Source organism: Drosophila virilis, chromosome 4, assembly GCF_030788295.1.
Source record: "Drosophila virilis strain 15010-1051.87 chromosome 4, Dvir_AGI_RSII-ME, whole genome shotgun sequence".
NCBI lineage: Eukaryota > Metazoa > Arthropoda > Insecta > Diptera > Drosophilidae > Drosophila > Drosophila virilis.
In genome coordinates, this window is record NC_091546.1 from 12,952,878 (window position 1) to 12,970,319 (window position 17,442).

A 17,442-nucleotide genomic window follows, 5' to 3' on the forward strand; every position below is an offset into this window, starting at 1 on the left:
GTCAATATAGACATCGTATCACTATATCCCACAGCTTTTATAGGCGCGGAATTGTTTAACATTTCACAGCCCAAAGACATTTGCTTACACTTATTTTGGCCTGTTTAAATAGCGTACATTCGGTTTTTCTTTTAACTTCTTTATGGGTTATCCCCCCAAAATTTCTTAGCTTGTCTAATGCCAATTTAATAGCACCCAAGATTTCTCTCCCGCTCATCATCTCCAGCCAAGCTAATAATGCAATAAACTCAATAGACTCGAACTTTAATTAAAATTTGATCATCAGACAGCCGAGATCCAACACTTCCACCAATGCCCACGTATTGAGTACGGTAGCCGGGAAAGCTACTACGTTCGACGAATGTCTTGTAAATGTTACAAATCTTAAATATTACGCATTAATTTTCGGTAGCGAAAAGGAATTACAAGCAATCGCCAGAGTCGAAGTTCGTAAGCTCAAACTCGGACTTGAACTTTACAGCTCTCCCCAGAGTCATTCGACTAATGAACTTTTTACTGAGGCGCACCACCGCTCTCCACGACGCGTCGCTCCTGGTTGGTTTCGGCTCCACGGAGTAAGATTGAGGGAAACAGCGAGAGAGAGAGATCAGGGGCGGAGGCTGCTTTGGGTTCAGCTGACTTGATTAATGGAACCGACAATGTGTTGAACATCAAAAGGTAGGAAAATAGTAATTTACAATATATACGCAGCGCCAAGCCAAAGATGAGCTACAAATTTAATTTATTATGCCCTAACAAAGGGTGTTATAATTAATTGAAATGGTTTGTGACCCATTCAAATAAACATAAAATATTCTTATAATCTGTTATCAGATTAATGTACATCATAAAAAGTTTCTTATAGATAGCTGCAAAACTTGATTTTTTTTGGGCTACTTGCTAAAATATGGATTTGCTGGTTCAAGAATGTCTTGAATCAAATATTATTAAGACTTTTTTTATACTTACAAAATAAAACAGTTTCTTAAACAATTTTCCACCCGTTTTTCGATCGAGAAGGTGAGTTTACATATTAACTAATTCCTTGAAAAAAGTGATACATTATTTAAAATAAATGTATATTTGAATTCGATTGAAGAAGTAGATGCCATTTTCCATACTGGTGGCTTGATTAGCCGTGAAGACTATAAAAATAGTCGCTAATGAAGTTTACCCCTCGAAAATGAGTTTGATCAACGATCAACAAAGGGTATGCAGTCTTCGCTGTCTATAGGGTACACAATAGTTCTTCTTAATAATTTCTTATAATTCAGACATAATTATAAATGGTTAGCCAGACAGCGTGCGAGTACCTGTTGCAATGTTCGCGATGATGGTCCAATTATAGCAGCAATACGCACTCTGTGCAGGACATGTGTATGGATCAGGCGTTGCCTGGGAGATAAGAAGCGCAAAACCTCAAAATATTTACAGGGCCAGGCGACAGACTGATCGGGTAAATGAGCGGACTGTCCCAAAATATTTGGCAAACTGTGTGCGAATAAAATCCAGTTCCAGAAGGCAGGATTCAGGCAGGCTTTCAGTACGGTTCCTAAGGTGGCGAAAGGATTTGCCGTACAGACAGCGACAGACAAATGCCGGACAGCATAAACACCGGACTGGAGGATTAGGCCGTTCGGAAATAATCCTTTGCTGCCAGGAAGCATGCAGTAAACGGCGCACTAGCCCATCCTTTCGTAGCAGCACAACCTCGACTCACTTTACGACAGATCATAAAGTTTTATTTGCCGTCATTCTTTCGTCCTGGCCGAAGCGCATGCCCAGCACTCAGCCCGAGTGGGAACCCCTTTTGGGCGAAAGTCGCGCACAGGCAAGAGTTAAGCGGAGAAAGGCTTAGCTTTCCAGCTCGAGCTCAACGCTACGGAACGAAGTCAAAGTCAGGTAGCTAGAGATAGGCAGAGGTCCTGCCTGGCAGGACGAGAACGAGGTAGTTTTGCTTGTCGCAAGGGCCGATAATCCCTGCTAATGAGGTGTTTGCTGCAAATGTGAGACAGTGAAACATTTAAGGCTGAAAACTAGAAAGTCTGTAAGTCAAGGATAATCGAGGATAATGCGCACAAGTCCTCTAGATATCCAGGCTGAATGAAATGCTATATGTTAATCCAACTCTCTTAAGCGGCTCTTTTAGTCGCCTCTTACGACAAGCAGTGCCATACTGTGGTGGTTATTCTTATGCCCCCGCCAACCACACGGGTGATTCATTAACTAAAAATATATATAATGGCAAGCTATATTTCCTACAAGTAATTATAGATAGAGCGCCACACAATAAAATACAGATATTTTCTTACCTAAGTGCGTAGCTATAACCGCTTGAGAATTATAAGCAAGCAAATGGCGACAAAGACTGTGACTCTAGTGTAAAAGATATCTTGGAAGTATTTTCCAGCTCTTTGAGAAAGTATCGCCACACTATCAACTAGTTAGTTAGTAGATATGAGAACATATTGGAATAGATTTTAAATATATTTCAAGCTCTGCTTATGCTTGGGCCCCTTAATAATGACGGATTGCATTTTAAATAGCTCACGCCACGAACCCAATCAATGTCTATTGGCAAACATTTTGGTTTCGTTTGTCACGACGAACTACTGTCTGGCTGGTTCTGTTGGCCGTCTTCGCCGATAGACACATGCAGTTTGTGCTGTCCTGTGTCCTGGTGTTCGTCCTGCGTCCTCTTGCACGCCTTGCTGTCCCACAGCGGAGCGCATGCTGTTAGCTCACGAATTGATTTGTCAAATGGAGGCGCACAAGGACATTGCGATCATTAACCATGATTGCAGGACTCGTCGAAGGTCGTTGCGCAGTCGGACATTGTCAACACTTTGTAGCTGCGACCTGGCACCACCAACTGTGTTTGTTTCGCGACTAAAGATCTCGCCTCATCTCTCTTCCTCTCTGCCAGTTGGAGTTTTATTAATAAACACATAGAAGGCAGAGCTAGAGATAGGGAGAGTCAGTAAGAGAGAGCGAGAGAGAAAGAGAGGGAGAGAGACAGAGAGACGCTTTTGATCTTGCAAATAGTCGTAATCGATTTGGAATGCTTGGCGGGACCCGCTGCTGCTGCTCCTATTTGTGTTCCCTCTTGGTTAGCAACTTGTCAGCTTCCTTTTGGCAACTTCACCCAGCAAGTGTCTTCTTCTGTTCAGTAGATGCCACCACAAACCAACTGCAATTTTTGAGTTAACACGCTGGAACCGATATGCTATATTAGGGAAGCAAAAATCGTAGAAGATGCGGACAAATATTTCCGAATAGAGCATACATTGTTAAAAAAAAAAAAACAGAAAGGATCGAGTATGATAACCTATATAGTATTATTAAAATGTAAATCGCTTACATTTTCCATTTAGCTATGCTAATTGGCGATCTACAAAACCCATTTTAAATGAACTTTAATTAACTAGTGTAGCTTTCTACTGCGTCTACCCGCAGACAGGTGGCGCCCTTCAGTAGCTCCCCAAACGGGGCGGTATATAGTGCGCACGTAAGTCTGGCCGGGCTCATGCCATCTAATACAATAAATGGACAATGCTAATGTGCTCACCTGTGCCCAACTGACATTATAATTAATGACAAATAGTCAAAAGCGACGGCTGAAGGGCAATCATAAGAGAACAATGGGCATATTATGTGAAATGCGGCGAGCGAGGGCAGTTCGATTTTCGATATACTCAGACGTCTTATCGCCCGGGCGATACCTAGTTGCTGCTGCATATTAATATTAATGGTTTATTATTATATGTATGACCTGGTGCCTCAGTGCTGCCGCTGCTCCAGCAACAGCTCCGCTCCAGTCGGGCTCTGTCCAGTTCGAGGGGCTCCTTTTGGGTTTGCCGTGTGCTTTGTTCACGCCGCGATTGCTTCACTGCACTGACGCCTGGCGTGACGATTTTAATTTTTTTTTATTATTATTATGTATATTGCGGCACAGGGAGCTTGCAGTCGCCCCCGTGACTGCCACAAGAGAGCGAGACGAGCAGACAAATAGAGGGAGAGCGCAAATGTCGATGCTTGAGTTATGCATTGGACAATAGTTGTTGTTGATGTTTGAATACTCTAATTACAGTATGAAATGGAGTTTATTGTGTACTGACTGATAACTAGCTAAGATGTTAAAGTTACAGTTTGAGAACCATGTGATTCCTTTACAGTTTAAGAGTCACTAACGCTCCTTCGCCAGTTTTATAGTTCCCTATTTGAAAGTATATACCTTACTGTTATAGTTGTACAGCCACTAGGCTTTGGGAGTTATCCACCCGCCACTAGTTTAAGTGTAACAGAGGTTGGCTAACAGTTTTAGTATCATAATCAAGAAATATTTTTGCTACCTACTTTCAAACGTTATTACAGAGTATTGTACAGTCGGTTGCACGCGGCTGGAACGCTTTTACTAGGTTTTTATGGTAGCCATCGTAATTAGTCGCACGCTTCGCAGCCAGCGCCACCTAGCGACCAGGAGAGTAACGAACGACATTGCCCGACATTCCTTGAAGGCAGGCCCCAAGCTAATGAAGCCCCCTTCACGGTGTGCGCCAAATCCGACAATGTAGCCGTGGACCCGGCCTCAGTTGCAGCCGCAGCTCGGCTTCAGGTCGACTTCATGGACGCGTGCAAATTCCGTTGAAAAAAAAGGAGTTTGAACTTTTTTGTTTCTCACTTTATCTGCATTTTGCCTGCAATTTACGTACTCTGAGTTTATTTTCTTTATTTACCACCGACTAAATGCGGCATGCAGCACGTTTGCGGCTCAATGTTGGCTTCTATATATGCATTTATTTGTATAGTTTTTGTATGCGGAAATTAAGTTTGACTTGTGGCAGAGTTTTTCAGTGGAAATGATTAAGAACTTGTGAACATGAAATTATATGGAAGTTCTCTTAGGATATTTTATTTGTGCTGTAAGGAATTGCAAATTGTGAGGGATTGGCTTGATTCCAAGTAGTGTGAAAAATAATCTGGATTCTTCAATTACTCCCCATTATAAATTAACAATTTTCTTGTTATTTTATTAAGCGTTTTGGTTGTGGTTGTCGATTCCCCAATATATACAAAATATACACAAGCTTCGATAGAAATTCTTTAAAATATGGCGGAACGGCAGCGCCGCAGGACAACCTTGTCCACCTGGACACGCTCCACGCCATAGCCATGCCAGAGCGTATCCGGCGGCTTGTTCCAACTGACAAAGTAGGTCTTGTGTACGGCGGCCAGTTGAGCTCTGGGCCGGCTGGCAAAGCGCCGCCGGAAGGGCCAGAGGAACCAGTGCAGCGGACCGCGGCTGATGGCATGTGCAGATGGATCAGCTGGCGGCGGCGATTGGAACGTCTCCAGTTGCAGCTGCAGTGATGCAGCCGGTGCGCTCCGCTGTGGCAGCGGCTGCTCCACTATGACGGACTCCGGCACAGATTTGGAGGCGGGCGTGGAACTGGAACCGGCCTGCATTTGTTGCTGGCCATAAGCGGGTAGAATTCGCGTGCTCGAGGCAAAAACCTCGACGTCCTCATCGTCGTATGAGTTCCAGGGTCTATAGTCAGTTTGAGGTGCGGGTTGTTCCTGCTCCTCCAAGATGGGCGAAACACGGCTGCCGCGATAACATTTAAAACAGCGCGGCAGCCGGGAGCCCAGTTTGTGCTGCAGCTCAACGGGCGCTGGCTGGAACACCTTGGCCTGCTGCTCCTGTGGCATCTTGACCAGCATAAAGTGATCGTTGAGCAGGCAAACATCCGATACCTTCTCACACTTTTGCTCCTCTCCAAAGAACGCATCCAAGTCGACGCTTTGCGGATAGATGCGATAATCCTCCCTGTGCAAGCCCAGCAATTGTTGTCGTTGAAGCGCCAAAAGGCTGGCACTTCGCTGCGTCTGCAATGGGTTGCCCACCTGGTTGACACATCTCACTAGGCCGCTAGCCTGCTGCTCGACAACGGACGCGGTGCGGCAAATGCTGCGGCTTTTCATATAACTCCAGTTACCATAGCGCTGCTCGAAGATTCTGGCAAAGATCTGGGCACTCTTCCGATTGCATGGCTGTCGCTGCTGCGGTATCAACGCCGTGGACAACGACATTCTGATGCGGTCACAGTATGTTGGAATGAGTTCCTATATGAAATGTTACACATCAGATAGTTAGCTGACAGTTAAAGCAGTGCATTCAATTAAGCTTTCAAGGTCAAAGGCTGCGAGTGTGCGACTAGCTGATACCCTTTACCAAGCTTCGCAACACGCAATCGCAAGGAATTATGCATATCCACAGACTTGAACTTTCAGACACACATTAAAACACGTAAGTTTCTTCCTATCTTATTCATATAATACACATTGTGTTTGGCGAATCCAGGCTATTATTTTAAAAGTGACTTAGAGCTCTTAATCTGTTTCGAACAGTGCAAAAAGAAGTCGATGGTTCTGTTAACGGTTTGAACCAGTGACACAATTTGAGACTGGCTGCATGCAAGTGGCTTAAGACATCCGTAAAATTGGGTTCTAATATGAACCTTGTCGCATTTCTCCAATTATATTTATAACTTATATTTACATATTGTTAAGTATTATTAATTTTATATTTTTTTTAAGGGAAATCCAGTTGTGACAGCGTTTATTAGAGTATGTTAAAGAAGAACTGTTGCACACGCGTGGAAATCTATACGTAATTGAGCTGAAATTGCAATTGAATTTCGAACGTAAGTGGAAACGTTTTTCTTGTCACAGCAGACAGCGCCCCGCCTCCTATCGATATTATCTAAAAGCCAGGCAACGTTTACTCTTTGACTTTTGGCGGACTGCAGACTGGCGCCATGAAACCAAGCCAAGGCGAAAGTCGGGCCAGGACATGAGTTGCTTCCGCGTCATCCAATGCCAACGGCAACAAACAACAGCCATAAGAACAGCAACAATAACGACAATCAAAAAAAACAAAAACAAAAAATGTATTTAATGCGGCACTGGCAACACGAAAGTTTTATTTATTATTTTGACAGGTAAACAAATCACGAGCTCAGCACAAACACAAACACAAAAGCCGCAAGCTAACACACACACACAAGCACACGAGCACACACATGCACATGCACGCTTACATTTTGCCTTTTGCCGTGTATTCGTATTCAATTGTGCCGTTACTTTTTCGCTGCAGTGCTCGTCGCTTGGCTCGCCAATGACAACTGAAGCCGACTTTTAGGCAGCGCTATGTTTGCGCTGCCACAACGTAACGTAAGCGAAACGTAACGTAACGCGAGCGTAGCGGCTGCTGCTGCTGCTGCTCATTTGCATATAGTTTGTTTGTTTGTTTATTTGTTTATTTGTTTGTTTGTTTGTTGCATGCCGGCAGACGCACACATGACACCATAGACAATTAAAAACGTTTGTATTTCCATTTGCATGTGTCCATTAAAAGGACATTTGAATGCAGTTAGTCAAGTTATTATAGCTATTCCGTTAATGGATTAATGTACACATAAAGTCAATGTCAATAAATGTTGCTAAGGACATGTACTACATATTGTAGCTGTATTTTATAGCCATTATAATGAATAAAATTCATATAAGAAAGTTGTGCACAACAGTCTCTTAATTTGGATTGAGCCATTTTATACTAAAGATAGTTTATAGATCTTAAGATTGTGCACGCCTTGACGGGGTGGTAAGGAAAAGGAGTGATTAATTGGGTAATTTTGTGATTGTGGGACGCGTGGCGCTAATTTGTTTATTTTGTGTTTCGAATCTAATTAAAAATATGAATGCATCAATCCAATTTGATCGTTCAGAAAGATAGGGGTCAAGTGAATTCAACAAGTATTAACTATATTTATGCATAAGACAATATACTTATGTTTATTACAGCTCCCCTGAGCTTATCAATTATTTTTAACTTTAATATATCCAAAAGTAAACTTCCAGACTTCCATTTGCACCCAAACTTCGAATCGTTCTTTAGTTTGCTTTTGTCATTATTGATTGTTAATGCACGCTAATGATATAGCACAGTATATATTGACTATAGCGATAAGAGGGGGCGGGGCTAGCCATAAAGTCTGAGCATTAATTTAGCCTTTGCGTTAAATTGCCCATTTGGGGAATAGGAATACGGCTATTACTCTTACAGCCGGAGGGTTGTAGTTCCGCTTCGGTTCTGATTCAATCAGTTGGAGCTAAACACAAAAATGGAGACAGCCCTAATTTATGGCAAACAGAACAACGAAACTGATTTGACGATTTACATAATAGTCACGAAAAGTTGAATGTTTGATTTATGTGAACAGATTTATCATACTTTTTTTGGAGGAGATTGTCACTTTGAGAGCTAAAAAATAGGTATACAAAGCTAAGTATCACACCAAGTCGAACTTATAAATATATTTTCTATTATATATTATGTTGTTCATGATACGACACATTATCTTCTTTTAAACTTTACTCGGTCTAGGCCCGAGTAGGAGTACAACAAAAAAATCTCTCGATATAGTATATATAAACTTAAGTCGATAAATAAATGAATGATTACATGAAACATTGCCTGTTTTTTGCATATATATATAATTTATATACAGCGTATCCCCTAGTCGAGCTTTCACTCTCACACATGTTAGTTGAGGACAATTGCACTTGCAGCAACTGTTTCAGTTACGTCACGTAGATAGTTCTTCTTGGTTTTGACATAGAGCCAACAACTGATCATCAAGTGCAACTGGAAGAGCAAATTGACACCAATTATGCGAAAGGGCCGTCGGTCGGAGCTGTGTCCAATTAACCTTAACTGACCTTCTCCAACAGGGAAGCATATGCAACAGGGAAGCATATACTTTCAGAACAAAACAAAATACTGGTTATATTGCAGACTTAAAGAGAGAAAGGGAGTGGCAAAGAGATAGAGAGAGAGAGAGAGGGACGTAAAGCGGAACAGATTAACAATGAGATAATGAAAAGTTTCAGTGAAGGACAAGCGAGGAACAGAACGCAGCAGCAGCAGAGCAGAGCAGAGCAGCTGCCCAACCCAACGCAAGTTTATTTGTTCGGTATGCAGCTCATTTTGTTCGATGTGAAATGATCTATGTATTTATTAAGTTGGAACATACTGAACTTGAACTTGGGCCGCGAACTGTTGCCGCGTCATCAACATAACGACAACAACCAGTCGGGTTTGATACATGGGACGCGGTTTTGTCTGCGCAAAGCTCCAAAAACGGTAAATCATGCAAAAACAACAACAACAAGTAAGAGGTGAATCGACTACAAAATACCCTGTACTAGAAGTGGAGCGCATGGAGAATGCATTCTTAAAGAAAGCTGACTGAGAGAAGTTTTCAAAGGTATGGAAATGACTGAAAGTGGAAAATATATGTGGCTGTTACATACATTGGCACAACTTCATAATGCCCATTTTTATCAATTTGTAATGGGTATGCGGCATTAAAACAATAAAGAGACACATAATGAAGCTGCATATCAGCTTTTGTTTTTAACTTGTCAACCGAAGGTCGCGCCTCTGCGTTTGTTTGGATAAACAAAAACATTTTGAAATGTGGCGTCCTTGACTTGACGCTCAATATCTGTCAGCAAGGATCACTGAGAGCAGATTGCTCTCTTTCTCTCGCTCTCTCTCTCTCTCTCTCTCTCTCTCACTCTGTCCGTCGTGCTCTCTCGATTTGAAGCTGGAAGCTTGGCGAGGTTGCGTTGGCTTGGCGCGCGCGCAGCTTAAATCAGTTGGTGGCAGGCAGCGAAACGCTTCGGTTGGATCGCGGTGGCAGCTGTATAAAAACGGAATACAACAACGCAGTTGCATAACGGAAATCCAGTAATTTGTGGCAAGTTGTTTTAGTGCAAATTGAAAACTCTTAAAGCTCACCTCGCTGTGTTGTCGCATTGGCTGCTTATTCAATTGCCAACATTTCCTCAGACATTGCAACATGTAGTTGCCACAAAGAGAATCGGCCAAAACATACGCCAATAACTGTGCGCTGCTTCGCAGTCGGTCTGACGCTCTTGAGCTGCCCATTGAGCTGTCTAACGGTAAAGCCGCCTGGCGTTGACTGTGTGTGTGCGTGTGTGTGTGTGTGTGTGTGTGTTGTGCCACATTGTAGTGCACGTAATTTTCATTTTAGTGGCGTCTGCGGCAAAAACGAAAGTGAAAATGTTGCTACAGGCTGCAGCTGGTTCGCCTACGCCGCCCACCACCCACCGTGCCCCCCTCCGCTCCAACGACTCATCAGCGTTTTCGTCTGCCGCTTGTTGAAATGAAAAGCGCCGCACAACACACTTAAATTTAAGCAGAAAACGTAAAAAGAAAATGCACGCGAATACGGAAGACAACTAGTTACAGCACTTGCATTGAAATTGTGACGTGACTTTAAATCAAACAAATAGCAAAATTAAAAGAAACAACTTTTTTTTTCGTTTTTAAATTTACAGGGCAATCGCAACGCCAGCCGAGAGTCAATTCAATTTGTTTAACATCATGATTGAGCGTGAAATTATTCAGTAAGTGCAAACTGTTAAATTAATTCAAATATTAGGTATACTAATGCATACTAACTAACACATGTACATATGTATGTATGTGCACACATTAACGACAACCTTATAGCAATTATATACATGCACCGTCATCGTCATAATGATTGTTTGTCAAAGTTCTAGCGGCGCGTATGCCCAACAACTAGGCCAAGATTTATCGTCAACACTCGCTGCCAAGTCCATAGCTTGGGCTGGACTTATAGATAGATATCGAGTCCATTATCATTATGCTCCACTGTGACAAAGTCCGTTGACCGTTTGAACGTTGCACAGCCGAAATGCACTTAAGACCGCATACAAATAGATAAATTAAATGCGCCACAAATTTGCAATTATTATTGTTCTTTGCGCTTTGTTTCAAAAAAAAAAAAAAAAAAACAAAAAAATGTGTTGCCGACTCGTTTGCATACCTGAGGCTCTTATGTTTTGTTTACAATTGAAACAAACATTTGTCAAATTCATTTGTGGTTCTTACCTTACGGTAATCAGATTGGGTAAATTTACAGGGAATTTATCGCGATTATGGAAATTTAAGGACGTTTAAGGAAATTTATCGATACGATGGAAATATACAACTGAATGTTATAAATAATATATTTTAAAATCATAATAATTATCCTCTATGTATCTGAATCACTGCGAAAATAAAAATTATTTGGTTTATATATAATTATTATTTCTTTATGAATTACCTTAAATATTGCAAAATAGAATTTTTCATAAAATATATCTAAAGCATAACATAGACAATCGTATCGATATTTATTCTGATATGACAGCTTATAATGACTTTTTGAAGAAAACGAAAATATCTCGTTAAATCCATATATTTAATATAGTTACAAAGACATCTTTAGGGCAATCAGGAAGAGGGCTTGGCGCGTTTACTGGGTACTTGACAAGACGCAAATATGGAAATGTTTAATGTTTATGTTTAATATTCAATCACGCACCAAAGAAGACTCTTACAATGGAAAGAGATTCTTTCTTCTATTGCAGCACCACAACAGCATCGAAGAGAATGTTTGCCTTCCTGCAGGACTTGCTGCAATTGCTGGTGCTGATAGTACGCGTGCTTCTGGAATTAACTACAGTCCTGGTGCAGTCGATGTTGCCCAGAAAGCTAAAGGATATTAGCGGCGAAATTGTCCTGGTAAGTGGCTCCGATAATACTGGGACTTTTTTGATAATATACCCATACATCACAACTGCAGATAACCGGCACCGGCCATGGCATTGGCAGAGAGCTGGCCTTGCAGTATGCCGCCTGGGGTAGCACAGTCGTGTGTGTGGACATCGACGAGAAAAACAACATGGACACTGTGCAGGAGGCTCAGCGCTTGAATCGTGGTGCCGTGCACAGTTTCAGGTGTGTGTGTTGCTCAATAGTAAATCCCTGATATTATATAAAATTTTACCCATTGCAGCTGTGATGTATCCAAGCGCGAACAAGTGTTAGCGCTGGCAAAGCGTGTTAAAACAGAGGTGGGCTCTGTGTCTGTGCTGGTGAATAATGTTGGCATAATGCCGACGCATCCCTTGCCACAGCAATCGGCCGAGGAAATACAACGTGTGTTCGATGTGAACGTATTCTCGCAATTCTGGACAATACAAGCGTTCCTAGATCAAATGAAGGAACGTCGCAACGGCCACATTATCTCTCTATCGTCCATTGCCGGTGTGGTGGGTCTGTCCAACTTGGTGCCATATTGTGCAACCAAGTTCGCAGTGCGCGGCATGATGGAGGCGTTGCATGAAGAGCTACGCGAGGGACCCTACAAGGATCTGGTAAGCACTAAGCGTTTCTGCAGCTGTAAAGTACACTTAATTTTAATGTTAATGTGATTTTTATGTAGATAAGAGTCACAACTATATTTCCATACATGACCAATACGGGGCTTTGCAAGTATCCAAAGGTCAAGTTTCCCACCATTTTGGGCCTGCTGGATCCCAAAGAAGTGGCAAAGCGCATTATAGAGGCGCATCGATCCAATTGTCTGGAGGTAACGATACCGAGCAGTCTGATGTACATCAACAACTGGACTCGACTGTTGCCAAGTAGTTGTGGAATTATGCTAAAGGACTACATTGACAGTGGTGTGGAGTCGGATTTGAATTAATTATACATTTGGCTCCTTTGTTATAGAATATGTTTACGTATATTTAGTGTTTTGGCATATTAAAGGTATTATTGGTCATCCCAAGCAATCGATAAAAGTGTTTTTATGCAAGCTCTTAGAAAATTGATTTGAATTGGCGCCAATTGGCCTTAGCACATTGTGATATTTATCGATATATGCATATTTGGTGGCATTATTTTTCTGGTCACACTTTTGTTTACATTTCACACATCAACAGCTGACGGCTGAATTGGTACGGCAACTCTAACTTTAACTCAGCTGTGGCATGACAACAAAGGAAAATGGCTTGTGAGGTGAAAACATTTGGAAATATTTTAGATTTTCGAAAGGTTCAGGAATACTTTGGACTTGGTCATGGTAAAACTTTAAGAATTGAGCATCAATATACGCCTATTAACTGTTTTCCAATACCAACTCAGACGACAATTGGCTTAATGGCATCAACTATGCCATGTCACCAACTGGAGAGACGATTGCCCTGGCGCAGGGTGAAAAGCTGGCATTTTTGACCACCTGCTGGGACAGTCATGGCCATGGAAACACTTATGCTCTCAGCTGGTGTGGCGAACTAGATGATCCCAATCAAATAGTCACCAGTCTGATCTGTATGCCCATGTTGCGTGCCACAGACATCGAGTGGACTTGCGTGGCAGTGGGCCTGGCCTCTGGCATGGTAATATTCTACACAGACACGGGAGTTAAGCTATTCTCGCAATGGTAAGCTATGGAACTTTATTGCTAACTTATTAATAACCTTTCTTTTGCCAGTTGCCAAGAGGAATCCGTCTTGGGCATTAAATTGTTGTCGCCAGCGCGTCACACAGAAGCCGATGCCTTGCTATACATTGTCTACAGCAGCTGCATGTGCTTTATCAATGGCCAGGACATATTGCCCATACTGGCCAATTGTCGTCAGACCATACAGCGCAGTGCCCTGGAGCGAAGCGTTTATCCCAGCGCTGATGTGGTGCCGTTTCAGAAATACAAGTTCAAGCGCCAGCGCGAATCCATTCTCAATGATGCCGTCATTGTCACAAATCAACGATCGCCCACCTATGATCACATTGTAAATCAAAGCATTGCGTTTGGCTACTTCGCCAAGGTGCAGGCAACGCCCATGCGTAGCGCCCAGGTGCTGGCTGCCGGTGCGGAGCCTTATTTGGGTTTCTTTGAGGCCGAGGAGGGCTACAAGACAGTATCGCTGGGCGAGGTGGCCAAAGACGTTATTGGCATGGCGTACAAAAATTTACTGGGTGGCCTCTTCAGGCGCGCGCCGGAGGCAACGGCAGACCAGCCCGATCAGATGCCGCTGCCCAGCAAGGAGGCGCCCATGCGCACACGCTGCCGCCTGTACGATGGCAAACGTGACGGGCTCACCCTGGCTTTGGCGCCTGGCAGTAAATTGGCCGCCGTTACGGACAATCTGGACCGCGTGATGTTGGTGGACACACAGCAGGCGATTATATTGCGCGTCTGGAAGGGCTATCGGGATGCACAGTGCGCCTTTATGCCCATTAAGGAACGTTCTGTGCGTGGCATTAAGACGCACAAGCGCAAGGCGCTCTTCCTGGTCATCTATGCGCCGCGCCTGGGCTGCCTGGACATATGGGCGCTGCAGAATGGTCCCAAAGTGGCCGCATTTAATGTGTCCAAGAGTGGCCAGCTGGTGTACAATAATCATAGCCCTCTGGGCGCTGCGGGCGTGCAGATGCGCCGCTCGCCCAATTTGAATCATTGCCTGTTTCTGGATCCCAGCGATGCCAGCCTGAAGGAGGTGCACATACCATTCCACTATGCACTCAGCGAGACCAACTCTCAAACATCCCGGGATATACACTCGCTGCGCCGCCTGCGCAATCTACTGCGCTCGCTGACACATTCTGGCGATGACAGGCAGCAGCAGATTGCCGCGATTGCCCAGCTTGCTGGAGAGCTGGAAACCCTGGAAGTGCGTCAGCAGTGCCTCGAGATGTTGCTGAAAAGCAAACGCCTGCAGCCGGAATTGTTTCAGAGCATTGTCGATGCCCTTGGCCAGGCCAAGGAGCATGAGGAGGATGCCGCCACCCAAGAGTTTCTCCAGCAAATCGCCAACTACAAACGTTTGACCGATCTCTACCTGACACTGAGTCGTGCCCAGCAGCAGTGCGGCGATAGCGTTACGCCGCCAGTTGAGCTGCTCGAGCTCTCCGACGCAGATTTGGTGACCATCAATCAGCTGGTCATTCTGCTGGAAAATGGCGAGGAGAAACCACCAATACGTGAGGTTAGCTTTCAGCTGCAGGACGCACACAGAGTGGAGGAGTTTGTGGATTATCTAAGCATCTTTAACATCGATACGCCCAACTGTGTAACACTGCTGCCATCGAAGTCGGATAAATATGGCAGCGTTAGCTCTGATCTATTTGGTCATTTCCTTACCCAGGGCCTGTGCCTTGAGCAGTTCAAGCAGTGGGCCACCGACGCGTGCATTCCCAGCAAGGATCTGCTAACGTTGGTCATCTACTTTTGGCTGGAAAAGCCCTTCAAGTATAACAACTGGTAAGAGAAGTAAATAAGAGTAAGATCTACTTTAACAACCCCCCTTTTCTCACCCACAGTGATGAGGTCGTCGAGGATATGTCACGCATTGCGTCCATGGTGCGTGTCATCTGCGAGCTGGCCGGTGAGCACATCAACGACTATGCCTACAATGCCATCTCGCCGTGGTGGCAGCAGGTGCGTGAGCTGCTGCTGGAGAGCAAACACTTCTCCGGCCTGTTAGTCGCCATTGTCTGCCGTATGGTGGCCACACAGTTGTGGCGTAATCGACGTGACGGCTCCTGCGATGATAGCGCCACGGAGGAGGACGAACGTTGGGAGAGCATATCACATGATGAAGCACAGTGGGGCCTGCTCATCGGCAAACTGGAAGATGTGGCCGTGCTGGGCGCAATACTGGGGTGAGCTTAGGCTAGGTTTGAGTGTGTGCCGCGTACAAGCGATAAACGGTTTTCCTCCTCCTTTATGCAGTCAGCCCAAGATCTGCCGTGAACCAATTGGTCCAGAGCTGTTGTACGAGCAGCCCGACTGCAGCTTGAAGAACATTCTGAGCAGCGGCAAGGGCATTGTTTCGGAGCTGACAGCCAAGTGGTTGAACAGCTCGCGGCTGCATCCGCGTTTAATTGTGGAGATAACGCCGCCAGGAAACGAGACGGATGATGAGCCCGAAGTCAAGGCAAAATCAAAGACCAAGGCAAGCCAGAAAAAAGTGGAACAGGAGAAAAAGCTGGAGGAGCTGGAGGAGCTAGCGGCAATGGAGAATACGGAGCAGGCGGGCAAACCCAGCGAACCATTGGAACCTGTGCTAGAGCGCCTGGCGCTGCTGCGTGCGCATTTCCCCTTTAGCCTGGAGTCGGGCGTGCTGCTGAGTCTGATGGCCTGGCAGCATATGGTGCACTGGAGCAAAAAACTGTCCGGGCTGGAGCACATGCGCGCCGCATTGCGTTGCCTACAGGAATACCGCACACCAGATCTGGCGCTAAAGCATGGCACCTGCTGCCTGCTATGGAATGCCACGCTCAAGTATCCACTGCAGGCGGCGGCCAAGCTGATGCAGAAAGTAGGTCGCCTGCCGGTGGACAAGATGTGCCAACAGGATCTGGACATGTCTGCAGCTCTAGTGCCTGAATTTCTTGAGCTGTGCCTGGAGTTCCTAGAGCATTTCACCAGCTCGCTGGAGCACGGCAAGCGGGAGCTGCAGTTCGAGCAGGCGCTAAGCGAGGGGCAGCAGCCACTGCAGTTTCTTGCGCTGCAGCAGCATCACGCGCTGCCGGAGCTGCTGCAGCTGCACACCCAGCTCTGCAGCGTGTTGCATTTCATAGCCCAGTTTCAGCTGCGCGTGTCACGTCCTCTGACCACACTTTTCGATGCTCTGGCCAACAAAGCGCTACTGTCGGATATCAATAAGGAGCTGACCTATACGCTGCCCGCCCCGGATCTGGTGCTGCAGGAGCAACGTACCCAATTCCTCTGCAACGTGGTGGCTGCCACAATGGATCTGATACGCGAGGATCTGGAGCAGCTGTATATACTCGATCACGTCTACTATATGGCCAAGATTTGTGCGCTTGCCGACAGCTGGCGGCTGGACAAGCTTCCCATACTCCGCAAACAGGTAAGACCAACGGCAGCCACAAATTCCAGTTGAAATTCCTACTACTAGAGTATGATTTTGCAGGTGGTGGAGCTGTATGCCTTTGGCTATGATGCAGAAGCGCAGCTTTTGCTGAAGGACATTAGCGAAGATGAAGAGCTGGGTCCTCTGCTGCTGGAAATTGCCGGCAGGCGTTTAAATCTCTATGCGGAGGGCAGCCAGGCAGCCTTTCTCAAGATTGCCTCAGTGGGTCACCAGCTGCTAGCCTATCTGGATAATTTGGTAAGTGTGCTCAGATTTGTATCATCCACAGAACTAAACTCACAAAAGCAACTTTTCCGCTCCGCAGAAGGAAGCCAGCACGGAGCATAGCGTTGCTATAAGCGCCAGCAAGCCGGAGGAGATTGATGTGGTCCTTCTGGACAAGCTGATAGCCCACGCCTATAAATGCCTTAGTCGGCCCGGGTCCAAGCACCTAATCACCGTCGCCCAGATGTACAATGCGGTGCGCATGCTACAGACATGAAGGAACTGAATTCACTTTAATTTCATTCCTAGAGCAGCTGCATCCAAATATTTATGCCCCAAATCGAGAACCAAATAAATAAACACATTCGACTAGATTTAAAACTCAAG

The 17,442-nt window shown here is 44.9% G+C and overlaps 3 protein-coding genes across 5 annotated transcripts; 2 read left to right on the top strand and 1 right to left on the bottom strand.

Annotated features, from left to right (window-relative positions):
* Positions 1-5,009: 5,009 nt before the first annotated feature.
* On the bottom strand, positions 5,010-10,369 carry LOC6628107 (uncharacterized). The gene is made up of 2 exons (XM_015172847.3): positions 9,866-10,369; positions 5,010-6,123 (listed from the first exon to the last, which is right to left on the bottom strand). Exons 1-2 carry the CDS (start codon positions 10,013-10,015, stop codon positions 5,104-5,106), a joined length of 1,170 nt encoding a protein of 389 aa, XP_015028333.1. The 5' UTR covers positions 10,016-10,369; the 3' UTR covers positions 5,010-5,103.
* firl (firelighter) lies at positions 9,680-12,750 on the top strand. Of its 3 annotated transcripts, XM_002051975.4 has the most exons (6): positions 9,680-9,824; positions 10,429-10,497; positions 11,533-11,686; positions 11,748-11,902; positions 11,961-12,321; positions 12,390-12,750. In XM_002051975.4, exons 2-6 carry the CDS (start codon positions 10,475-10,477, stop codon positions 12,651-12,653), a joined length of 957 nt encoding a protein of 318 aa, XP_002052011.2. In that variant the 5' UTR covers positions 9,680-9,824; positions 10,429-10,474; the 3' UTR covers positions 12,654-12,750. The 3 variants fall into 3 exon arrangements, with proteins under 3 accessions (XP_002052011.2, XP_015028784.1, XP_015028785.1); XM_015173298.3 differs by lacking the exons at positions 9,680-9,824; positions 10,429-10,497 and adding an exon at positions 11,291-11,424; XM_015173299.3 differs by lacking the exons at positions 9,680-9,824; positions 10,429-10,497 and having other exon boundaries at positions 11,451-11,686.
* A 142-nt stretch (positions 12,751-12,892) lies between these two features.
* On the top strand, positions 12,893-17,441 carry Rab3-GAP (Rab3 GTPase activating protein). The gene is made up of 7 exons (XM_002051974.4): positions 12,893-13,031; positions 13,094-13,391; positions 13,443-15,212; positions 15,272-15,613; positions 15,684-16,827; positions 16,891-17,088; positions 17,156-17,441. Exons 1-7 carry the CDS (start codon positions 12,956-12,958, stop codon positions 17,330-17,332), a joined length of 4,005 nt encoding a protein of 1,334 aa, XP_002052010.1. The 5' UTR covers positions 12,893-12,955; the 3' UTR covers positions 17,333-17,441.
* Position 17,442: the final 1 nt, after the last annotated feature.